Source organism: Telopea speciosissima, chromosome 7 (genome assembly GCF_018873765.1).
Source record: "Telopea speciosissima isolate NSW1024214 ecotype Mountain lineage chromosome 7, Tspe_v1, whole genome shotgun sequence".
In the NCBI taxonomy this organism is placed as follows: domain Eukaryota; kingdom Viridiplantae; phylum Streptophyta; class Magnoliopsida; order Proteales; family Proteaceae; genus Telopea; species Telopea speciosissima.
The window spans coordinates 36,924,644-36,951,087 of NC_057922.1; the positions used below are offsets into that span (position 1 = coordinate 36,924,644).

Consider the following 26,444-nt stretch of genomic DNA (forward strand, 5'->3'; position numbering starts at 1 on the left):
ACACACTTGCATGGTTGTGAGTTTGGGGTATTGGGAAGTGATGACATTTACCATAGGCCTAATTAGGGGAAATTTGCTGTTAACGTCATGGAAACCAATTTCACAGGTTGCTTGCTGTCTTATATGAACATGGCCAGATGGAATGCTTGGCATGGAAAACCCCAAAAAGTAAGGGTACCAGGGTAATGGAAAATAAAGAAATATGTCTTTGACATTGTGATTGGGTTGTATGAATCATGAGGCTCACAGAATCGTAGGTTTCTGTATGACCTTAACAAAATATTGGTTATAGCAGATAGATCATTTAGTGGTGGGGGCCAAAAATGGCCCCTTCAACCCTCCTATTGTCATTTCTAGCGAGGTGAAATCAGAATGTTCCATCAAATTGGATCGGTTAACATTTCTGTGGTTACCACTTTGTATGCTTAACCGTTACAAAGATTGCAGCCCACAGCCAGGTTGGACATGAGCAGTGTGTAGGGCGTTGTACTCTTTTCTATCTAACGGGTGGAATAACCTAAGTAACCCTCTATGGCTCCAACCAGAGAGATGCGTAAGTACCCACAAAAGTTTTAAGCCAGTTTACCGTTCTCTGATTGAATGATCAACATTGTAATTGAAATGGTATCATTGCATGGAGTTGGATCTTGTGCAGCTGTGGCGGGAGCTGCACCGTGCAACTTGAAAAATCACCCCAAATACGGGGGGAGGTGGTCATTTCACATGTGGGGCCCAGGTGGGACCCACCTGTGAAATGGTTACCTTACCCATCTTTGTTGTCATTTAGCGGTGCTGCACAGGTGCAGCTCCCGCCACAGCTGGATAAGATGTTCTTCCATCATTGCGTTGGTGAGTCGAAAATGAGCTGGGCGAATTGATTGGGAACTTTCTGATAACTGATCAATTTAAGGGCAGAACCACCTTTGATTACATTTAGTCTCATAATAAATTATTAAAGTGCATTATTATATGCTTTGATAACAATTGTCATATATTTGACCTCCGCCCAAAGAGGAAGGTTCACCCACCATTCTAGGGTTCATAAACCCCTCCTAAAGTTTTAATATGTTCACCCGATACCCATTCCTGCCCCTTGGTGAATGGGATCCCATTCACCATGGGTGGAGGTAAACTCGATCCTTAAGGATATTTCAATACAATAGTCTTAGAACAGGAAACTTTTACCTCATTTAAGAGACTGAAAGCGCAACAAACCAAACCCCCCCCTTTCCCAAAAAAAAAAAAAAAATCCCTTGCAGTTTAAGCTGATTACCCGAGTCCAACCCTAGCTGTTACCATCCGCAATGTGTTAATTGACCGAGAAACAAGGGTTTAAAATTCAATCAGATGTGGAACAGTTGCACCCCAGTCCAGACCTGATCAGAAGACCCATACTGATCTGACTGCTTGTAAGGTGTCCATTGAATGAGCCAGTGTTGGCAGACCTGCCTAATCTAACCCTGTTAATTGACACTAGGCAGAAAAAGATCAACTAATAAAATAGTCTCATCTGAAGACATCCGATAAAATTAGAACTGATAACAAAAATACCCACTAGGCATTTTCCTGTATCCAGATTTAGGGTCATTAAACTGTACCCACTAGTCATTTTCCTGATAACAAAAATGCCCCCGTCGGATTAATTACTTCCAGAGCATTGCAACAGAATCAGAGATACCTGTTATTTAAATAGACAGTTATTCCCTGTTCTACACTTTGTAGTCTTGCTACAAGTGCAACAGACCCCTCTCTGGGAGAAGATAGAAATTTGAAGAAGCTTATTCCATTCATTCAATTGTATTTTTATATGTACAACAAAAAAGGACAGCAGCCTAGAAGGAAGCTCATTTAGGCCACTGCCTTCCACCAGATCAAGTAAATACTCTTATGGATATTGGAGCAATACAACATCAATCATATAATACATGAGAACCTGTGATGGAATACCCATCAATATCAATTCCTAATCTCAAGGGATTTTAACAGGAAAAAAGGAAGCAAAACATTGGACTATACAACAAAAAAGAAATTTGAAGATGCTTATTCCATAAACATTCAATTGTATTTTTATATGTACAACAAAAAAGGACAACAGCCTAGAAGGAAAGCTCATTTAGACCACTGCCTTCCACCAGATCAAGTAAATACTCATGCATATTGGAGCAGTACAACATCAATCATATAATACATGAGAATGGAATACCCATCAATATCAATTCCTAATCTCAAGGGATTTTAACAGGAAAAAAAACATTGGACTATACAACAAATTAGTATCCCTCCTCTACATAAAGTAGCTGAGAGATTTCTTCTTCCTAGACCCGCCTTCACCATACAGCTCATTCCACTGGAGAAGTTCATTCATATTTGCAGACTCTGATGACACACTGGCACATACCTACATATACAAACAAAGAAGTTTGGAAAATCTCTATACAGAAGAATATCAGGAATAAGCCCCCTACCCAAGGTGCACGAACATATTACGGTGTTGTGCAGATCCCAATAGTTGTAGCACTTTGGACTAGCATTTCCCGTCCCTTCAAATGGGCAACCATTGAACCAATATGAAGAGGACAACAGAAGCTTGACCTCAAAGATATAGAATCCCACCCAAATTGATATCACACAGAGACAGTTACTTTGAAAGTAGACGCAACACTAACAGACTGACCAAATATAGAGGGTTCATATATACTACCAAGTACTGCCAAATGTCTCAGAATTTACAATGCAGAAAGTGTCATAAATGGGCAAAAAGTCAATTTCAAGGAAACAATTGACCAGGTGATACAAGGGCTATTAGGCTTAACATATCCAATTAAATGATGGCAACTGGAAACACAAGCACCCATTTAAGCAGACTTCGATGAAGTAAAAGGATACATGTGAAAACTAATTTAATTCGGTTAACCATTTTTGTTTTCTAGCACTAAATATTTTTATGTCTAGTGCATTATCAATGCTGGTTCTTATTCCCTTGTATTGCTCTAAAAAAATCTCATTTAAAATTACAACACAATAATATCATACTCAATAAAATTTCTGATACTAAAAAACCTGATATAAAATCAATAAAATTGCAAAACTTCAGGGAATTATATCATTGTGCATTTGTAATCCCAGTGGTTTAAGAGTTCTACTGAATACAGATACCTGTTCATGTGCGTATCTCAGATCCTCCATGCTTAAAGAACGAATGTCTGAACTGCTATGGAGTGCAGGGAAAGGTCTGTTCTCTGCCAATGCTAAAGCTTTCTCCTGGAGAGGCAAATAGACAATAGAAGGTAGAAAAGGATATTATGCAAACATTCACCCATCCCATGTATCTATTTCAGCAAATGCAACTAAAGAACACTGATGACAAATATTCTACCAAAATAATTGGTTCAATAAAAAAAAATTCCAAACAAATGCTGGGAACAATACGTATCATCACAATCAGGGCAACATTCAAGGTTTTCAGAAGAGAATGGATTGTGACCATGTTTTTTTTTTGGATGAATAAATAATTTCATTACCAAAGGAGAGAAAGGGGGGGGAGAAGGGAAAAAGCGTGAACCAAATACAACACCCGCCAAAACGGCAAGGGCGAGCAAAAAGAAAGGCAAGAGCCCACACAAAAACTACTCACTAAACAAACCAAAAAGCAAAAGACCAACAAAGGCAATCCGAAGGTAGCCTCAGAGAAACAAGACCTCTAGCCCGGGTCCACAGTCTCACGGCAGAAGACATGATCTCTTGTAACCGAACTCAAAGGCAAGATCTTCTCAGCGCAGGGAAGGGAGTAGGCAATGTAGGGACGAATCTTAGGGAAAGGAGGGGAGCTGGGGTTACGGCAGCGGAAAACACGAAGAGGCAGGGGAGCATTAGGCTGGGGCTTGAAGGAGGGAGCAACTGAGGAAGAACTAAGGCCCAAACAAAAGTGGGCCAACAAAACGGGGTTAGAGCAAAGGGGGCTAAAAGAAGGTACAATTGGATTGTTGGGCCCAGCAGGACCCAAAAACCCAGCCAAAACAGCGGAAGAGGGGAAGGAGGGGAGGTGGGCCAAGGAATGTAATGGGAAGACAAAGGAGAGTGGTTCACCGCGGGGCCCACTAGGAGGGGACCACGTGAAGAGGATAGGAGGGGATTTTTAATGCTATTGAGATAGCTGGAAATCTCGAAACGAAGAGGGGAGGAAATGGGAGTGTTAGAAATAGAGGTGTCTAGGGAAGGAGAAGACAAGGCGACACAGTTAGAAATCGATTTGACAACGGAAGAGGAAAGGGGTTCTTCAACAGAGGAAGGGGACATCGCTAGAGGCACAGAAGAGGAGGTCAGAGTGGCAGGATTAGCAGAAGAGGAGTCAGGCAGCGATTCCAAAGGGAGAAAACGGTTGGGACCAGCAGTCCGAAGACCCCTGGAGACCACCGGACAAGGAGGAGGAGCTAAGGGGAGGCCGCGAACAGGTTTTGATCGCCGCAGCCGGCAACCACGAGAGGGAGAAGGAGAGGGATCTCCATCACCACCGCGACGGAAGGCGATAGGGGAGGGTATAGGGAGTGAGAGGAAAGGAGGGGTTCGAAAGAGGGTAATATAGGGGGGGGGAATCTCTTGATTGATGGAAGGAGGGACGGTGAGAACAGGGGGCTCAAGGGGAAGATGATGGAGGGATCTAGAAGAGGAGGGAAAAGGAGATGGATTTTCCCGGAGATGGCATTTACCCTGGGAGTGACCGAAAACTCGACGGGAAGCACAAAGGGGGGTGGCCAGTCGAAGCTCACAGGCTGCTGGAAGGAGAACCCTTCGTAGTCAGAGACTCTGATGCAAGATGGAAGGGGAGCATCAGCGGCGAATTGTGACCATGTTACGTATAAGTAAATCGGTTATATTTACTAATTAAACAAGTCTCATATTCAACACATCCTAATAATAAAGGGGAAGGAATTTTTCTGCAGGGACCAAGAAGATGCCTCAAAGATTAAGAAGCTGACTTAGCAAGGTAAGCCTACAAATATATATTGGGGGGGGGGTGATAAACGTATCATAGCTCTAGTAATTAGCAGTATTGAAAGGTATAGAACAGTAAGAAACATCTTCGACGGACAATAACTTGAACAAAAATTTGACAGTTAGAATTAAATGTCGGCAGTTGACAAAAAATATTCAAATCTTAAATATCAGCATTTTATCCAATATTCAGGGCATATTCCCCTACACATCCTAGGCTACCAGAATATGTGGCATACCTACAGTATCATTAGGAGAAAGGATAATATTCAGAGACTATCTCTGTACTGATAAGATTGACTGGACCCAGATAGTATTCGGAGAAAAGATGGTTCTCACTAAATACATTAGTAGCAATGACTGGATCCTAATGATGCAATTGTCATTATTGGGCCATACGAAAATGCACCATCAAAGCTTCAGAGCACATGCACTATAGTGTCGGTTTCTGGCAGTAGATCACATCGATTCATCATTCATGCATGAGGATTCCCAGCATGAGCTACTCGTGTAAAAAGGCCCAAGAAACAGTGAATCATCTTCTTTGCTTTTTTTATTGTTGACTGTACTTCCCGACTTCCCATTGGGATGTAATTTCTCAACTCCACATACATGTCTGAAATTCAATGTGTATCTAAAGAAATCTAGTTGACATTAACAATATCAGGACAAATAACCTCTCAACAATCATTTGGAAGATGCACCCTTTTGCTTTGTAATGTGTGGAGAACTAGAAATGGCGTAAAGAGCCCTTGAACCATAAAACATGTATTTTACATCTTGTAACTTTCTTTCTCTAATTTTCCAACAAATGTAATTGTTTACAACATAAAACGATCACGATGAAGCAGGAATACTGCAGCAGCAGAATTGCCATAAAACACTGTATGCAATCATAATCAACAATATTGAGAGGCATAAAAACTAGATGGAGAAAAGTTCTCTGCATGGAAGTGCAGGGGCCATGCGCACACGGCAGCCAATGAGAGCGCGCACGCTGGTACATTGGGGGCTGGGTGGTCATTTCTGCCCCCAATGTGTCTGGGTGTGGCCCCTGCATCCCATGCATAGAACTTTTCTCCAAACTAGATATAGCAAATCAAAAGCAATACAGGTGAAACATATGGGTTGCTTTAATTCATAAATGACAGTCAGGCAGTGGGAACATAACACTAACCTTCTTTTCTTTCTCTAAAATATCCCTGATGGGGCAGTGTGCTGCCGCAACACACAAATTCTGAAATCAAAAGATTGGTTAGAAGAAATTCAATACATACACAGTACTCTCTTTTTAAGGGATTTTATTGACAGCCAGAAAATAAGAACTACGAACCTTTAAGTCACTTCCAGAATATCCATCAGTGATATTTGCAAGTACTGCCAAATCAACATCAGGTGCGATTTCTTCCCTTGCCAATATGACTCTCAGAATCTTTTCTCTATTGGAGGCATCTGGCAAGTTTACCATCAACCTGCAGAAAGACACAGTTACTTAGACATGAAAAACCAATAGAACAATTTTTTTTACAAAGGACTATCAAAGCAACCTTAAAAAATTTAAATGTTTACCTGCGAGGGAGCCTCCTTATAACTGCCTCATCAAGGTCAAAAGGCCTATTAGTTGCAGCAAGTACCAATACACGTTCTTTGTCCTTCGTACGCAAACCATCCCAATTTACCATGAACTCATTTTTCATTTTCCGCATAGCTTCATGCTCTCCTGGATTTTCACGTCTCCCTAACATACTATCAACCTGTGAAAAGGAAAAAGTGGAAAAATAATCTGGATGATGTAGACTACAGACTAAAAAGCAGGATAAACAGCTGTATTTCGCCACAAAATAAAAGGAATTAAAGGTTCATTAGTTGACCTAAAATTGCCATCTACCAGTAGAAGAAAAAAGAATTCATCAATGCACTCAACTAACCTCGTCAACAAAAACAACACTAGGAGCAATTTTACTGGCTAGTGAGAACACTGCTTTCACAAACTTTTCTCCTTCACCAAACCACTGCAAGTAACATCAGTTTTCATCGTCTGATTAAAGGAGAAGACACCCACATCCCAACTAGGGGGGGGGGGGGGGGAACTGGAGAGAGGGGACACTACCAACCAGATTTGCAGTAATACCTTTGAAGTAATACTTGACATAGATATGTTGATAAAATTTGCACCTGCCTCAGTCGCAACAGCTTTTGCAAGCATTGTTTTCCCCGTACCAGGAGGTCCAAACAGCAGTATTCCCTTGCAAGGCTGAAAACAGAGTAACCATGATTCAGCCACAAAACATAGCATACTAGCTCTACATCAGAATGCTATATAATACATTCTTACAAATAAATACAAAATAAAAACTTAGAAGGCAGTTGACCTTTGTCAGCTGCCCTTTGCAAAACAGTTCTGGTCTTTGCAAAGGAAGCATCACCAATTCCTTCAATGTGTTCTTTACATTTTCCAATGCTCCAATGTCTTCAAAAGTCACTCCAATATCATTTGCTGGGATAACATCAGCAAGAAGTCTCTTTTCGAATTCATTCTCAGTGACCACATCCTGAAAAACCTCAAGGTCCAAACCCAAGGAACATATTATTAAACCCTAGTTTCTTGGAAAGAATATAATGCAAACTCATTGTGTTGAAAGACTACCACACTTAAGGGAAAGTTCCGAGTTATAAAGTATCAATTCTTTTCCATGATACTGTTCAACATGTATCAGTTTTCAGCCTACAATGCAATACTAACGAGGAAATCAATATTCTTTTAATAGCAATTGGTATCAAGAGTATCAAACATATAAGATGCCACCAGTTGCTATATGTTGTATCGAAATGAGAGTAATGAAGATGTCATATTTTTGTTGTATCTTTTTAAAATAATATAGTACATTGTACGTACTTCTTGAACGTAGGTGACTCAAATTCATATAAAGACACTGATTAGATACAGTAGTTCTTGATATATGTAGCTGAAGCAGTTATATATGTACTTAGCATATGAAATATAGTCATTTAACCCTTGAAACAAGTATACCATATGTATTTGAGTGATTTTACATACTTTTGCCAAGGGCTTGGCATATCCAGTGTTCGAAATATCACCGATATCTTGCTAATTTTGAAGCCAGCGAGATGAAACAAGAGGCGAAACATAAACCATACACTGTTTCAGGCGAAATTTTGGTATTGTTTATACCATTTCACCGAAATGACATATTGGATCCTTTATAAAAGCATCCTTTCGCGAGTTCTGCTCGAAATTTTAACCAGAACTCGCTGGTTTCGACCTGGAGAGGGAGAACACACTGATTTTCTTGGACTTTTACTACATCACCGCCTCAAATTACTGGAATACACTGCTGTGAGTTGGATTTTTGCCAAAGAGATCAGTTGCTGCTTACTGGGGAAGATTTGGCCACATTCAACAGATTCAGGTAAACAACTTTTTCCCAAAAATTATTTTTTTTAAAAAAAGAAAGACCAATATTTTATTGAAAGAAAATTCTAAAAATAATTTTTAATTATGAGAAAAAAATATAAGGGTTAGGGGAAAAATGATAAGTAGCTACATAGTCGTTTCAGTGGTTCCGGTTTGATGTTTCTCAGTTAATAATGGCTTCTTTTCTTTACACAACCGTAAAGATGTGAGATAAATGGCTGCCAAGAGAGGCAATGGGGGAAGAAGCAGGGGAGAGATAGCATGGCTCCAAGGAGTGCCAGTTGTGGTGACAAAAAAAACAGAATGTAGCCACTATCACAATAAGATTATGGGAGATGGGGCCACAAGATTAAAACAACATTTGACTGGGAATGCCAAAGATGTGGCTACATTACCCATGGTACCTGTGGAGGCTGCTAGGGCCATAGCGGCAAACATGAGAGGGAATCAAAGGAAGACATAAAAGGAGAAGGCGAGGATAGAATTTGAGGAGGCAGATCATGCGACCTGCACAGTATAGGGGGATGACGATAGTGATGGCGACAATGATGATGCGGTGTATGTGCCTGTGCAAATAGAGGCAGAGGCTAGAGAGTTTCGGTGGGCATAGGTAAGAAGCAGAGCCACCTTTCATGAGGAGCAGGATAGATACAACATTCTAAGGGATGAGCTGGTCCATCCAGGGCAAGTGGTAGTGGTAGTGGAGCTGGTCTGTCTAGGCAGCCTGTGGTCCCTTTCAGGAGATCACACAGTAATAGGGCAGCTCCACCTCCTCCAGTGGTCCCACTACGACAGGACCCCATACTAGAGCAGGATCTTGGCATCTATAGGGAAAAAGGCAACAAGCACCGTAAATTGAAGGGTATGAGGGGTAATGTGAAGTGGATGGTTGGGCGGGCAGTGTCTAAGTGGTTGCTGTTCCACAGCATCCCAACAAACACCACTACAGTTAAGACAATGCTAGATGTGATTGTTGAGGATGGCCCAAGGGTCAAGGGGCCCACCGCATACTAGGTGATGAATGTGTATTTGCCTCAGCAGAAAAGGGAGCTTCAAGAGTATATAGATGACCTGAAGGGGAGTGGGAGAAAAATGATGCAAAATACATTTATAAGTTGTTGAAGGAGGTGGTTGGGGAGGTAGGAGTTGAGAACGTTGTCCAGGTTGTGACGGACAACGGAAGCAACTTCAAGAAGGCCGGTCAGAATTTGATGAATACCAGTAAGTACTGGCTCTTCTGGACCCTTGTGCAGCCCATTGCATTGACTTGATGTTGAAGGGCAAGGGGAAGGTAAAATTGGTGCAGAGCATGGTTGAGAGAGCGAGACAGGTGAGCACCTTCGTCTACAACCATGGATTTGCACTGAACCTTCTAAGGGAGAAGTGTTAAGGGGATTTAGTCAGGCCCGACTTCACGAGATTCGCCCCAAACTATATTGCGTTTAAGAGCTTTGAGGCGAAGAATGCTGAACTCAGATCTATGTGCATTTGAGGTGTGGTTTGGATGGAGGGAGTCCAGTTCCCCAGGTGGTAGGGGCAGCACAGGCAACCATTGTATCTGAGAAGTTTTGGGTTCAATTGAGTAAGGTAGCGACAGTTTTAGGCCCAGTTGTCTCGGTCTTGAGGATGGTGGACTCTGCTTTCAAGCCCACATGTATGTTGTTGTGGATATGATGAACGATCGCATCTACATAAGGTTGGTGAGTATATTTTTTTTATACTTGTCTAATGTACATTATATTCTCATTTATAGAATATATTATTATACATTGACAATCTCTATATGTCAATTTTCAACATATTATTACCAGAAACAAAAAATTTCAACATATTACCTAAACCTCAAGTATTAATATAGCAATAAACTTGGGATGAATCCGGAACTACTAGAAATAGTGAAGTGGTTGCCAAGTAGTGTACTACAGGCTTTGAAAAACAATGAGGTGAGTTTTGTAGCTCTTTATGAATATAATAATTACTCCAAATGGTTTCCTAGCATTAACAATTTTCCAAATGGGTATGGATTAAAAGTTTCAGGGATGGTTTGGGGAGTTTTGGAGCCCCCTCCGCCACTGCTAGCCAAGCAATTTCTGATGCTGGTACGCAATTCAGTGCCTTATTCTCTTACATCTGTATTAGAACTTGTGAAATACAAATAACATGTTTAGTTGTTGTAATGCAGCTGAATGGTGGGTGTTGTATGGAGGTTTGGCAGAACATTTGAGGAAGATAGAAATCAAGGTCTTGTCCTAGACATGTTCCGCCTCTGGCTGTGAGAAAAATTGGAGTACGTTTTCACTCATCCATTCAAAGAGGTGCAACCTATTATGTTCCCAACGTCTCATTGACCGAGACGAGTTGAAGGGGGAGTTTAAATTCAGTTATCCCCATCAAAACTTAAGGAAACCTGGCTCAAAACCAAGATAGGCACTTATTTATGCCAAATATCAGTTAAGTAAATGTTTTTATATTTGTTGTTTCATTTACTGAAGATACTATTCATAAATAAGCAAATACGCTCCTATTTAAATCCAATAAAAATAGTTAAAAAATTAAATTCTAAAGGACAAAAAGTCAACCCCCAGTTCAAGAACAAAAACTGTATTTTTTCGACAGTAGATGTAATTTTCAACTTTTAAATGTTGGGGTTTTTCTCAAATCTAAAAATTCCATAAATCTTAATATGATAAAACATTACTAAAAACCAAAAGAGCAGTAAGATATACATTAGTTTTGTTGTCTAAAAATTTATTTCCATTCAGAGCAATTTTAAACAGTATTGCGCACACCAAATTAAGTTTGACCGGAACATAACTTCTTCAATATAAATCAGATTTAAGCAATCTCGGATTTGTTTGAAAGCTTTGTTGGAAAGCTTTCCAACAAATCTAACATTGCTTAAATCTGATTTATAGTGAAGTAGTTATGTTCCGGTCAAACCTTATTCGATACCATGTCCAAGAACAATATACACTATCAAACTTGGGTAAAAAATACAATTATTAATTGGAGTGTTCTCTATGTGAAACTAATGCATGGATTGGGTTCATGTCAAAAATAGGCAGCACAACGAAAATTAGGGCAAAAAAACAACTTTTGGGCCTCGAAACCAAGGTTCCAGTGAGCCTAGAGAAAGTACCAGGTTTCGACCGAGATATGGTCTAAACCGAGACAATCTCGGTTTCTGGCTGGTCGAAACCTAGGTCAAAACCAAGATTTAGAACCTTAGCTGAAAATGCAGCACATATGCTTGGGTGTGGAGAACGACACTAACCAGATTGAGCTCACCGACGTTTTCCAGATCAAGTCAAAAGATAAGGATCCCTAGGTGGAGTAAGTGAGGGATAGAGGTAAGCCAGTGAAAGATCAAGCTGGGAGTAGGCCTAACCCTCATATAGCTAGTGAGATGGTGCTGACGTGGATGAGTACAAAGCTTCAGAGGATTGGATACACTCACAGACACCCCAACCGTTTGATCCCTCACCTGGTAGGGGTGAGGAGAACCCTGATTAGTCCATTTCCTTAAGTGGTCAGACTCATGTACCGTCACCGTCTACTCATGGAGGTGATGGCAATGACTATGATGTTGGTGGCGGCGATGATGATGATGATTATGGTGGTAGATATGTGGGACTTCGAGAGGAGTATGACCAGGCAGAGGAGGTGCAGGAACCAAGGCCGATTCAATTCACTAGGGAGACCCATTTGATCATGCCACAAAGGATGCAGACCATGGTGCACATCCATCCTCAACACTTGCAGGCTACACGAGAGGGCCTCGTCACTGGTTCCAACCAGATAAGTAGGCTGATTGTATAGACATTGATAGCTTGTCTAGCACTCTTGGAGGTATGAGTATAGGGAATAATAGAGGAAGTGGGCACAGACGTGCCCTATCCTTTACCGAAGAGAGCAGCTGGTTGGAGTTCAATGCATATGGTCATTTCACTAACATGGGGGGAGCATGCATCTTTTTCATCTGTTCCCAGTTTTGAGTATGACGCCCAGTCACAAGGATATATCGGATCGTCCTTTGTCGACAGCTTCTTCTCCTACCTAGCCCACCAACCATACAAGCTGCTGTCACCATCTTTTGAAAGTGGCTCAGTGGCTGTTTCTTCACATTATGGTGACCTATACTCTAGGATAGGTTACCTATTGTATGTAGATGAGGCTGTTTACAAGGCAGTTGTAAAGAACTACTCTTGTTTCTTCTCGTACACTATGACTTGGCATGCATTTATCATGCAGTCAAAGGAAAATGCACATCAGCTCCATCGTACCATGAGTGGACTCGATCCAGCATGTCATAGTTTATATCATTAGACAATCATAGTATTGTATTGTTGGGGCATGGTTCCATGGAAGACTTGGGACTCATGTGTCTATGAATTGTTCACTGTACTTTGTAGTTTCTAGTTTCTACTAAAACTATTTTGTAAATAATTAATCAATAAATGTTCCTTCATCCATGGTTGCATAATTCACTTGTTTTACTTGCCTATTATGTCTAATACTACTAAAACAATGTGAAGAATACAAATATTACATCAGGTAAACCATAGGGTTCAACGTTTACTGCCAACCAAGAATGCAAATCCAAAACACCACTTTGTGTCACTTTTTTTGCCTTTTGAAGGTTTACATATGTTTATTTAGCCTAAAACAATGTTTCCCTGAACTATCAGAGCCTACTATGGCCATTTGCTCACTGAAACAGCAAAACAAAACAAGCTGGCAAAATTTACATCATTTCAGTGATATCTCGCTGAAATTTCAGTATTTCGGTGTGTTAATTTAAGGGTATTTTTGTCTTTCTAGGATTTTCGGTTCTATTGTCCAGCCTTAATGTAGAATCATGAGGGCACAGGGGTAGTATTGTCTTTTGAACCTTGAATATTTCATGATTCATTATATATATATATATTTATATATGAGGGAGCATTCCTGCAGCAAGGTATTCTATTCTTGCCGCAGGCTGTCCTCTCCTCTTTGAACAGATCTGTTTCTTCTCTCTCTCTCTCTCTCTCTAATCTGGTTCCAAGGTTTTGATCTTGTAACAAGGTGGTTTCGACCTGACCAAAATGGCGAAATGAAACGAAATTTCGAACCTTGGGCGTATCACAATTTTTGAATGCATCCAGACATTCTAATGATTAGTCTTTTAAATTCACTTATGGATACTGATAGTTAAATGATAAGTTTACCTTAAGTGATTTCTTCAGACTCTTAGACTCGTTAAGAATACCCTGGAGAATTTCGAGCCCGTACCTAATGCTGCAGTACATGGAGTAGCATTAATAAGCCAGCAGACAAGATTTCACAAAGCCCATTGATTTAAGCTCAAGAGACAGCTTATCTATTAAAAATGAAAATAAATTATTCAAGATTAGTAGATTATCATACAATTACCTTTCACTGGAAATTACAAGTTTAGCATCTTTGGTCAAAGCTTCAGCGCCGTGCATAAGTTGATAACTTAATGCCCAACCGACTATCTTTTCCACATCTGTAAAATCAAACAACAAAAGCAAAATGTGAGATTAGCTCATTAGTTCTTAAGTAGAAAGATTCATGTTGAAATAGAAGACAGTACTGACTTTCACTTGTGAGGGCCTGATCTTTTATGCAGAGTGTTTCAAGGTCAGGGCACTTCAACCTATTTCGGTTTAAAACCTGAAAACATGAAGTGAGGTTGTTTACATTACTTAAAACACCCAATATAACCACAAAGATCAACATAGTGGTCCAGAAAGGATGAAAGATAAATTTAGAGGTATTGCAAACAGCAATAAAGAGGCAGATTGGTGAGATCTCACCAATTAAGTTTTGAAGCAACATTTAACTGAAATAAAATATCATCAGAAATCTATGATGGTTACGAAGCAAGGCAGCAAGACAAATCTTTCTTTTTTTTCTGGTTGGGGATCTTTCCCTTTTCTTTGGGGAGGGGGGGATAGGCAAAATTCCAAAATAACAGTCAATACTGCAACTATTTTATTTATGCCAACGACAGCCTCCCATTTTAATATTAAGAGATGCAACCTTGTCATTAAATGCATCAAATAGATAGCATAACAATTTAAAAAAAAAAAGATGCATTACCATGACTAGTAGGGAATGTTTTACATGTAGACAGAAAGCAAGTATTTCTACACCACAACATTAAAAAAAAAGGGAAATTTTCATCGACACCCCCTCTGTTGGACTCTGGAATTAATGCCACCCCACTAAGGGCCAATATATCAATTTGGGCCCAAAAACAAGCGGGGTTAACTGTGTGTAATGGAAATGACTAAACTACCCTCTACACTAAAATATTAAAAAACAAATGATAAAATAGAAAAGGGGTTGGGGTTTTCAAGGGTGTCTTTTGAACCATTGGATCTGAACACATAAATAGTGTTGATTTGGAATAAAACATAAATTTGGGAATCCACTCTTCCTCTCGAAACCCCATTCCCTCCCTGACCTGCATTTCGCTCCGGCAGCTTTCGTCCCCGACTCCATGCCCCTGTCGTATTTACCCTCCAATAAATCAGTGGCCATTTGTTTGTCTGAGTATAAAAAAATAAAAATAAAAAATCTACGAAGGCAGTCATGGCTGCCATTAAGGGACAGGAAGATTGGCAATGATGGTCGCCGGGGTGAGGTCATCCTCCCTCCTGTGACCTGTGATCGCTTTAATAAAAAAAAACCTGCAGAGGCAGCCAAGGCTGCCATTAACGGACAGCAGGGTGATTGGTTAAAGGGCAGCAACAGAAATGGTCGCCGGAGTGAAGTCGCTCTCTCTCTGATAACCTGTACCTGTTTAGATTTAAAAAAAAAAAATCTGGGCAGCCAGGCTGCCATAACCGTGATGTCTCATGGGTCAGCCCCAGCCGGACTTCCCCTTTACCAGTTTTGTTGCGGTCGCCAGCCTCTCCGGTTACCTGCAGATTAAAAAAAAAAAATTCTGCAAGTCACAGGGTGGGTTATGTAACCGAATGAGGAGGAATGGGTATTTTTTTGGGTTGTTTTTCCGGCAAATGGACACCAACCGAAGTTTCATTGTTGTTTGTCGTGGTTTTTGAAAACCGGAGCACCGTCGGGTTAAGCCGCAGTTGGTGGCGATTTAACTCCAAAGCATCCAGGCACAAGTGTTGATTCCCTCTTTCCATTTCTTCTATGTTGAATCAAACCTTAAACGATTTTAAGATGAATGATGAAAAAAAAAATATAGAAATCTGAAGAGAGCAGAGGGTTTCAAAACCCTTCTTCTTGGTTCGATTCGATTTCTTCTTCCTTTCGATCAAAGGTGAGCATGAGTCCTTGGGAAGATCCATTTGAATTTTTTTTTCCTAAATCTGAATCCATTTGTAGGTTTGGGTAGATGAGTTGCAGGTTTTGGGGAAACGATTTGGGGAAGATAGAGGGCATTTTGGTCAGATGACTTGGTTCACTTGTTTTAAGGGGAGGGGCAAAATAGTCTTTAAAAAAAATCTAACCCGCTGACATCACTAATTAACAGTTAAAAGGCTTTTTCCGTTAGTTTTTGGGCCCAAATTGATATATTGGTCCTTAGTGGGGTGGCATTAATTCCATGGTCCAACAGAGGGGGCGTCGATGAAAATTTCCAAAAAAAAAAATAAAAACAAAACAAAAGATTTGGATTATGACAGATGGATGGCAATTATCAATTCAAAATACCAACTAAAGGGAACATGATCCAAATCTTCGATGAACAATTGTGCCAACTGAAATTGCTTAATCTCTGCACACAGACACACACAGATTTGAGAACAGCTTTTGGGTTATGAAAACGAATTAATATTGTCTGGCAGGATTTAAGGATGAGAATTTGGGTAGCAGTGAGTGAGGGCACAGTCCACCCTTGGCTTGATCTTACATGAATATCAATTCAGAATCATTAAGTTCATCAAAGCTGGGAACATATCTAGACTCTGAACAACCCAAGCAGAAGATAACCCAAGAAAATATCTTACAGACAAGATAAGGAGAGAAAATCCACAACATCAGAGCGAACTTAGATCCAAATAACACAGCGATACCCATTAAAATATTATTCCCTGCTTTTCTGCATTGGTGGACCCCAAATGTGACCTGTTGGACCCAAAGCAGAAATTTTTCCTATATAATCAACAATGGCTTTCTCTACATTTAGTAAAAACTTTTTAAATGCCACGACCCTGCAATGTAGTATTCTGACAACTCCCCAGCAACTTCCCTTTGATTCTTAATTTGTGTTACCTTTTTGAATCAATGTATGAAAAAAAATAGTATCTCTCAACAAATATAGAAAAAGCTAATAATAATAAATGCATTCACTTTTAACTTTCTCAAGTAGACACAGGCACATATAATATCCCCACACACACACACAACCCAAAAAAAGGAAAGAAAAAAGTACACACACACACGTGTGTGTGCACACAACTTCACTGTTTTTGGAGGAGAGGGATGAAGATTCTCTGAAACTAAACTTTTTGAAATTTAAAATTAATTTTTTATTTAAAATATTGAGGAGCATTGCATTCAAACTTGATAATACATAAATGCCCTCAAAAAACGGGGAACTTGACAAAGAGAATAAGCAGATGGCTGAATAAACAAACAGAACTGCATAAATAGAAAATCAACAAGAATATTTTCCAAAGCTGTTGGGTCCCACTTACTGAATGAATGCTAACAATGTTTGACTGTGCTTTCAGAGTTTCAACATCACGATCCAATTTCTGTTTCCAATCCAAGAGTAGGGCTTCATCCTGCCACAGTTACCAGAAATATCACTCTAAAATGAAAATATGAAATAGAGCATACAAAAACATTACAACTATATACTAGGATCAGGTGTAATACTTGTGGAGGCTGAATGGTCACTTTGTTTGGGAAAAGTCGACTTAGTTGCTTCATCACCTTTGGAATGTCTTTGCTTCTCTCATGTAGCTTACCAAAGTTATCCTGCATGATTTTCAAGCATCTATTTTAACTACTCAAGGATTGCGAACCAAGTAACCAGCAAGCAGTTCGTTATTATGCTTGTGCACAGTGATCTAAATGGTGAAAGATAACATAAATTTACTTGTCCTGAAACCTTAAGCTATTGAGGTACCTCTTTAAACACTTCCTTTATATCCAAGGTTATAAAAAAAAATGGTATGCAGAATTACATGGTGACTTGGAAGTCAGATTGATTTAAATTTAGTGGAATGCTCAAGCTACAAAACATAAACCATGAGGGGCATACAGATCATCAAGGTTAAGAGTGAGTGTGAGTGTGCACACATGTACCCATATTGTGTGAGAGAAGAAAGATAATGAACGTTAGAGATGACAAAATAACAAATGGACGTCGGGAAAAGAGTAGTGGTACTATATGAAAGTAAATTACATGCTATTCATATCATTAAGCAATAAGAGAACTGCAATAATAGGGTAATACAAAGTTCAAACATTGTCCATCAAGGGTCAAGATATTTTCTAATCCACCCACAGTTCTAATTAATGTATGTGTATGTCTATATGTAGACTCAACTCAGCATAGCCTTATCCAACTAAATGGGATTGGCTACACGAATCCTACATTGAACTCAAATAAAGTCACCATTGTCATTGTCATTGACCTAAAGCCATCCATATGACATCTTCCTCATCACTCCCCCCCCCCCCCAATGTCATTTTTGGCCTACCCCTTGTTCATCCGATGGTCTTCAATGTACATGCCCAAACTATCCCAATTCTCAAACAACTGTTGGAAAATACACATTTTATCTAAATCCCTTTTTATAAATTTTGATGATAACAAACATATGCCAAAGAGAACAAACCATTATACTAACAACTTGCAGAAGGCTCAAAGAAGAAATGAAAGCAAACAAAAAGAAAAGTATGAAAGCTACAAACCTTAGCTTGAAGAAGACCAAAAGAAAGAGAAGATTGAAGATTGGAAGTATTGAAGACCCAAGGTTGAAGATTATGTAATAGCTAGAAGCATACATCATGAAGTTTAATGAAAAAATGCATATCATTCATGCATACATGCTTAGAGACCATAGGAGATGATTTATAGACCTTAGAGACCTTAGGCATAAGATGGATAAAGGTTAGGAAAAAGTATATCAGAGACAGACAACCAAAAAGGACAAAAACAGGCAAGCAGTTGATCCACCGGTCGACTGGCCCACAAAGCATTTTCGACTGCTGGAAACAGAAGCTTGCTGGTTTCGGCCGGTAGCTCAACCTGTCGCCCAACAACTACCGGTCGATTAACCAGACGACCAGCAGGACAAGGACAAGTCCCAACAGCTCTATTACACCCAACGGTCACATTCAGCGGTCGACCGGCAAACCCAAAAACTAGCCGTTAAGCTATTTTGACACATGGTTTTTTAGCATTAAATGATGCTTATAAATACCAAACGTGTCAGACCTTTTCACCATCACTACAACCCAAAATAAGACTTTATTGTGAGGTGAAAAAGTCAATTCAAAGCTCCTTGTGCCATCATTGCAAGTCAAGAAGAATTCTCCATCATTCTAGTTTGACTTCATGTTCAAGACCTTGCTTTATTGAAGAATCACTTCTAATAAGAATCTCCAAAAGGTCAAACATTATTGCATTCATATTTGCATATCTACATTTGCATTGCACGAAGTAGTTGGCATACTTCTTGCCTAGGTAACACTTTTTTCTTATTTCTTTAGTTAATTGTTTTTCTTACTCTTGAGTTGGGTTAACTCTAGATGAGTAAGGTTGTTCTTACACTTACCTAGACTGTACTTAGGTTGTGTGTAAGGGATTTCCTTATCCTTAAAAGATTGAAGGATCCTCTTATCCTGGTAAAAAGATTTGTAAAAGGTGTTTTCCCCACCTACTATACTAAAAGGGAAAAGATTAATGGAATTCTCTCAAGGTTGAGAGGAGTGGATGTAGACTCGAACCACTATAAATGTTTGTCTTCTTTATTCTTATTTGCACCATTTTATATATCTTGTTAATTTAAGAAAAGGTAGTAAAAATTGAAAAAGATCTCCACTAAGATAACCTATTCACCCCCCCCTCTAGGTTATCCAACAACTTCTGGTCCACTTTTAACCTATCAGAGCAATTCCTAAGTTACAGGGAAAATGCTGATTTCTTATTTTTTTTTATCAAGTTCAGCCAGTCACGTCTAAAGGAGATTCATCCAGTGACATTATATGATTGAAGAGAGAAGGGGAGGAGGACCTCAGATCATAAATGAAACTAACCATCTAATGAACTGCTGCTACACATTGGTTTCCAATGAAATGAGATACCTTGATACAGACCCAGCTAAAAAAATGAGATCGGGAAACGATCCATGGACTACTAGCTGAATGTCACCCTCATCCTATCAGAAGCCAAACTGTAAATTATGAATCTATATCACTCAGAAATTGTATCTGCAACACCAACAAACCCCGAACAGTATGAATAATGTTTCCATCAATTGCCCTAAACACCCTCCCAGTGCCTACTTCACTCAGATTACTTAATGAGCTTGCATCAAAATAAAGTTTGTGGTTTGGAACCCAGGTCACAAAACCCACTTTGGGTTCACTATGGGCCCACCCAATCAATTCAAATCCAACTACAAGAAAGCGGTGGCAATTCTCTAACTAATATGAAGTTTCAAAGGATATTGAACTTTGGTAATTGAAAGAATTCTTAAAGGGGAAATCTAGTAGATGAATATGGAATAGGATATAGGAGGAATAACCATTTAATTTGGGGGGGGGGGGGGGAATCTTGGAATGAAAGCAATTAAAAGACATGACCAAAATTAGGGGTGAATGGGAGGGCAATATGGGAAGTGCAACATAGGAGTAATTAACTGTTGAGAAGTGTACCACGATTGGGGGAGTGTCCCTATTGTGGTTGAGTCCATTATGGTTTCCTTTATTGTTTTATGTCTTTAATTGTTAGGAGTTAGGAGTCAGTTTCCTAGTCTAAGTTAGTTACCTAATTTAGATTAGGCTTAGTTTCCTTTTCCTTTTATGATTGTAATGGTTTTATTATAAAAAAGATACTTGAGGGAGGAAGCAAACTAACACATACGGCTCCTCCCCTTGCAGCTACTCTTCTCCTCTTCTTTCTGCTCTCTTTTCTCCACTCTAAGGTTACTGGTTACAGGTCCTAGGTTTTCTACATGGTATCAGAGCCCTAACCAGTTGCCGGTTTGAGAGTCGTTTTTAGTTTTCCGATTTTGTATGGGTTTAATATACTGAAGATGAGTATTTGATGAAAATCAATCATTACCACTACTGTTTATGCTTCGCTGTCGTCTGTTACTCTATCAATTTCCAGTTGCTGCCAAGGTTCGAGAACTCGCGAGATCTCGCCGAGATCTCGCCGAGTTTCTCGGTTTTGGGCAAAACCGAGTCGAGTTCCTAGTCGGTACAAAAAACTACAATTTCTCGACCGAGATCTCGCCGAGATCTCGAGATCTCGCCGAGATCTCGGTGATATCTCGAAGGTGAAAATCATGGTTTTTTTAGTACAAAAAAACCAATATCTCGCAGAGATCTCGGCGAGATCTCGGCTGGGCCCAAAGATGCTAGTTAGTTGTATTTAGCCCAATTTTCACCCAAAAACCATTTCCAACATAAGAGAGAGCAGAAGAAGTTCTTAGGCTCTAAACCAAGGGAAAAACCTCTCCTTCAAATTTCTTCTTCTTTCTTTCGATTGTTGGATGGAATGCACTGTTTGGAGTTAGATTGAAGTGCCAAAGTGAAGATTCAAGTGCCAATTTGGAGCATCATCACCTATTTGCAAGATTTCAAAGGTGTTTTCTATTTCTTCCCCAAATCTATTTTTTCCAAAAAAAAATTTTGTAATCCTTGTTAGATTCATGTGGTTTTAATATATGTTGAACATCTTTGCCCGATCTATCACTTCATGGAGTCGGATTTTTTTTTCAGTTAATAAATTATTTATTATAATTTCTGGAAAAATAAATGATTTATTTGAAAAAAGAAAATGAAAAAAATAGGATGAATAGTGATTGTTTGAAAATGATTTTGATATATGTTAAACTACTTGGGATGCTCTACAGCCCCATGGATTAATTTTTTATTTTCACCCATTAAAAAAATTATTTTATTTTTCAGATTTAATAAATATATTATAAAAATTAAAAAAATATATATAATATTAAGGAAAAATACTTATTGGTTATGGAAAATTATGTACAACATATGTACATAATATTCAACTTCAAATGGTGTCAAATTCATCATTACATTATATTTTTCTTATACTTTAAGGTATAAATAGTTTTAAAAAAAATTCAAAATATTATTTTTAATTAACAAATAAATACTTGGGTTAGGGGATAAATAAGATATAGTTATTTCATAGTTCTAGTAGCTTGACATTACGTTTAAGAGTTATGAATAGCATACTTTAAGTCTTGAATACCTTACTTTAAGTGATCCATGGTTATTAATACATACTTGTATAAGGAGTTGAAGCAAGTGGTGGAGGAGGTAGGACCAAGGAACGTTATCCAAATTGTGACGGATAACGGTTCCAACTATAAAAAGGCTGGAGAGAAGTTGATGAATAAGAAGAGTAAGAGGATCCGGCTCTTTTGGACCCCATGTGCAGCCCATTCTATTGATTTAATGTTAAGGACATGGGGGAAAAAGACTTTGGTGGCGGGTGTGGTAAATAGGGCAAGACAAGTGACAACTTTTGTGTACAACCATTCTTATGCTTTAGCCTTGATGAGGGAGAAATGCAATGGAGATTTAGTGAGGCCTGGTGTCACTCGATTTGCCACCAATTACATTGCATTGAAGAGCTTTCAGAGTAAGACGATAGGTCTAAGGTGTATGTTTGCAAGTCATGAATGGTTTGGTTGGCAAGGTTCTAAGTCAGAAGAAGCAAAGGTAGCACAACAGACCATTGCAAATGATGGATTTTGGAAGGACTTGGGAAAGTGGTTGGCATATTAGAGCCGGTGGTGGCGATCGAGGATGGTTGATACAGAGAAGAAGCCTACTTTAGGCCACATTTATGCTGCCATCCAAAAAATGAAGGAAATGGTTAGAGCTGCTATACCTCGAAGTGCAAAGTCCTACACTAACATCATTAATGAGCGGTGGGAGAAGCACTTGAGTCATCCATTGCATAAGGCTGGTGAGTTCAACATACTTTATACTTTAAATGTTATAACTTTTTTACATTTACATATTCAAAACCCTAAAGGCATTAAAGCGATTAAGTCACTAACAAATCATATTTGTGGTGTTTACTTTACCAGCATACTATTTGAATCCAAAGTATCACTACTCCCATGATCTTGGGCTAGACATAGAATTGTTAGAGGCGAGTTCAAGTGTTACTCGAAGTTGGAGCCCCATCCAAAGACACAAGTCGCTTCGAACGATGAGGTGAGAGTATGGGACTTTGGCACTTTGGTTTTATGAATGTAATTACTAAATAGGAAATACTAATGCCTCATATTGAAAATAGATCAAATACTTCAGAGAGGCCTCAGCAAGTTTCGGTCGACTAGCTGCAGTGGAGGGTAGACAAAAGTCAGACCCTGGTAGGTGGCATGATATTACATTTATGAATTATAATTTATCTCTTTATAATGTACATATTCTTACTATTCTATATTTGTAATGCAGCCGACTGGTGGGTGCTTTATGGTACAAGTTCACCCAACCTGAGGAAGGTAGCAGTGAGAGTGCTCTCACAAACTTGTTCATCCTCCGGATGTGAGCGCAACTGGAGTACATTCTCATTGATACATTCAAAGAGGCGGAATAGGTTGGGTAGCGAACGACTGGAGCAGCTTGTGTATGTGCACTACAATATGAGATTAAGGATGAGGCACATACGTGAAGGAATTGAGGCCAATGATAAAGAACCCATTGAACTGTCCAACATTTTTCAAGAGGACTCTGATGACGATGAGGATCCCCTATTCCAGTGGGTGAGGGATCGTGGTACACCTGATATGGATCAATCTGGGGGTAGGCCCGACCCCACCATTGCGTCTCTAACCGGCACTGATGTTGATGAATATATGTCGACGCAAGAGGGGCGTGCACATGCAGAGTCACCGAAACCTTTTGAGCCGCCTGCTGTAGGAAGTCCTGCTGATGATGATGATGGTGGTGGTGATGACACTGGTGATGCTAGTGATGGTGATGGTGATGGTGATGGTGATGGTGGTGAAGCTGCTGCTGCTAGTGGCATGCGGAGTGGCGGTTATTATGATGATCGTCATGAGGGGATGCGCGAGCAGTACGAGCAAGAAGTTGGAACGCAGGAGGACCCTGTGCGTTTCACCGGTGAGTCTCAGTTTACGCATGCCACTCAAGATCAAGACCATGGTGGCTACCCTAAAACATACAACAGAAAGAAGGGTCGCAAACACTCACATCAGTCATATGCTCAGGAGGAGGACAACAGCAGTATGAACACCATGCTTACAAGTTTCGGAAGCATGAGTATAGATACTACTAGTGAGCATCAGTCATGGCAATCATCTCAAGCATCATCATGGCTATGACTATGGCCAGCGAGCACCGGTTCGATTATAGTGCCTATGGTCGTGATGGGCGTCCGGTGAGTATGACGATCAAAGCTCTAGGTCGGTGTTGGGCATACATTCCTAGTCCCAAACCGGTCATACATGCCTCAAACTCAATATGACAAGATGGCAGTGGATCTTACACCTCATACCAACGCCTCCCATGTACCCTAAGATAGGGAGATTGGTATATGTTGATCAGAAGACTTATATGGAAGCTGTGTCACACTATTTGCAACACTATAGCAATTCCATGACATGGGAATTATATGTGGATCGATATAGGGATGAATTTCTTGTTCAATCTCATTTTATGTAACAAATTAAGTGAACATTGATGTAATGTACATTTTATTTGAATGTTTTGATTGATGTGTGCTAATTAGAATGTTTTGATTGCTAATTTGCTATGTTTTACTAAATTATATATAGATTATGTTGTTTTAGACTTTTAGTACGACTCGTCGCCTACCAACCTATGGTCCAAAGTGAAACTCATATTTGGACTTGTTTTTTGGCAAATCTGGGCATGCCATTGTGTTTAAATGGCCGAAATAGGCTGGATACCAAGTTTCGGACCCAAAATATGTGTACAACCCACCGAGTTGGGGTCCGAGTCCAAAAAAAAATTGCACCAACTCGCCGAGATCTCGGCGAGATCTCGGCTTCGACTCGGTTCTGGCCTAGCCGAGATGCCACCGAGACCCGAGTTCTCGAACCTTGGTTGCTGCTATCATCGAAGATGAATTTGGTTTCGAAAGGTGGTTTCCGATAAGTCGAAAGGATTGCCCCCGAAGAACAAGGGGTTCTTCTACCGCCTTGCAATTTTCTAGACGAGGGAAGATTATTTGTTGTTGTGTCGAATCTGCTGGAAGATTTCTGGGTCTTTTCTACTGCTGCTACCGCTATCATTACTACTGGTTGATAAAAATCATGTGGCTGCTATCTTGCAATTCCTCATACCAGAAGTGAATCGAACTCCATCAATTTATCTACTGCTATTTTGTTCGAATCTCTGCTGTTGTCGTTTTGCTCGATTTCTGCTGCTGCCCTAAGCGATGACTCCATCAATGGCTTCTATTAGGCAGCGATTTGTTCTTGAAGTTCAGTGAGGGTTGAAGAAGATTTCCGTGAGCTAACGTTTCCTGTTGGATGCGTGATGTCCGTGAGATAAAGTTTCCAGAAATTCTTCTTCCTGTGTTCTCGGTTGCGAGATTGGTACTTGCTTGGTTCTGCTCCTGCAGCTTGGTGCTAGAGATGGTTTGATCCGGAGGTGTTTACAAATAGAATTTCTGCATCTGGTATGTCGTTTTTCTAATTCCTGAATACCAGCATACCTTTGTTTTTCTATTGATGAAGGCAACACCGCCAAGAAGGCCTGGTTATCCCCTTGGTTTCACCTCTGGCTCACGCTGGAGTGATCTGGTTCTGAGCCCTACCGCCAGATTGGAGTTGCAGGATTTTTTGTTTCTTCTGCAAATATTGCTGGTTTGGTAGAGTATTAGTTGGATTTGGAGGGCTGTGAGTTACAAAATTAAATCTGAGACTTTGCGAAGTTTGAATGTGAATCACGGGTGCTAACTCGATCTGAAGAGGCACAACTCCCCGCCTTGGTTCTGGTTTCGTGGAAGGAAGAAGAGGAACTCCTCCTTTCATTACTTCACCTTTTCTTTCTTATTCCCGATATTACCCCTTTGATTTAAGTATTATTTCATTCATTACCTACCTCCTCTTTACGTACCAATTTTACCCTTTTACCCACTGCTTCTTCAAATTGCTATATCCCCCTTGAAAATTCTGGTGTATTACCAGATTGCCCCTCCTCCCTTAAATTTGGCCTTGCTTATGTGTATTTGGGTTTCACTTAAATTACAATTCTGCCATCCCATTATAAACTTCAACTTAATTGCAATTCTGCCATTCCCCTATTTGACTACCCAATTGACCTTTGAAAATTCTGGTTTATTACCAGTTTGCCCTTTGGCTTGGATTGTATTTAAAAGTGGATTTCCACCAAATTACAGCCATGCCATCCTTTTTTTGTCAATAATTCTAATTCCCTTCATATCCCATACCTTTGGTCTTTACCCATAACATCTTTGGAAACTTCTGGTAAATTACAATTTTTTCCATTCCTTCCTTTTTTACTTACCCATAGCACCTTCGGAAAATTCTGGAATATTATGTTTTTGCCCCATCTCTTACATCATCTCTATTATGTCCACGTGTACTATACGTGAGGGGGGGATTATGTACAATACACCTACAGACATTGCAGAACGCAGAACGTGCAAGAACATTGGTGCAAAACATAGAAGATCAGTTTTCTCCACCATTGCCATTGGGTATCCTTCGTTATTGGGTTGAGTTTGTCGTAAGGGGGCGATTTGTTGCCTATGAGAGGACTTTCAGTTGGGTTGATACAGTTTTTTTCCGCTGCCTGA

General features: G+C 39.8%; 1 protein-coding gene across 2 annotated transcripts in view; it reads right to left on the reverse strand.

Annotated features, from left to right (window-relative positions):
• Positions 1–1,757: 1,757 nt before the first annotated feature.
• The window catches only part of LOC122667554, a 69,406-nt gene continuing 44,719 nt past the window's right edge, over positions 1,758–26,444 (reverse strand). The window contains exons 15-28 of one of the 2 annotated variants that reach the window (XM_043863877.1): positions 17,288–17,389; positions 17,104–17,193; positions 14,029–14,104; positions 13,841–13,937; positions 13,636–13,705; positions 7,365–7,544; positions 7,124–7,246; positions 6,921–7,004; positions 6,562–6,746; positions 6,326–6,464; positions 6,170–6,229; positions 3,157–3,261; positions 2,249–2,398; positions 1,758–1,999 (exon numbers count right to left, since the gene is read on the reverse strand). In XM_043863877.1, the coding sequence (XP_043719812.1) occupies positions 2,285–2,398; positions 3,157–3,261; positions 6,170–6,229; positions 6,326–6,464; positions 6,562–6,746; positions 6,921–7,004; positions 7,124–7,246; positions 7,365–7,544; positions 13,636–13,705; positions 13,841–13,937; positions 14,029–14,104; positions 17,104–17,193; positions 17,288–17,389 (1,425 nt within the window). In that variant the 3' untranslated portion in view covers positions 1,758–1,999; positions 2,249–2,284. Of the gene's footprint in view, positions 2,000–2,151; positions 2,196–2,248; positions 2,399–3,156; positions 3,262–6,169; positions 6,230–6,325; positions 6,465–6,561; positions 6,747–6,920; positions 7,005–7,123; positions 7,247–7,364; positions 7,545–13,635; positions 13,706–13,840; positions 13,938–14,028; positions 14,105–17,103; positions 17,194–17,287; positions 17,390–26,444 lie in introns of those variants that run through there. The other variant, XM_043863878.1, reaches the window with a different exon arrangement.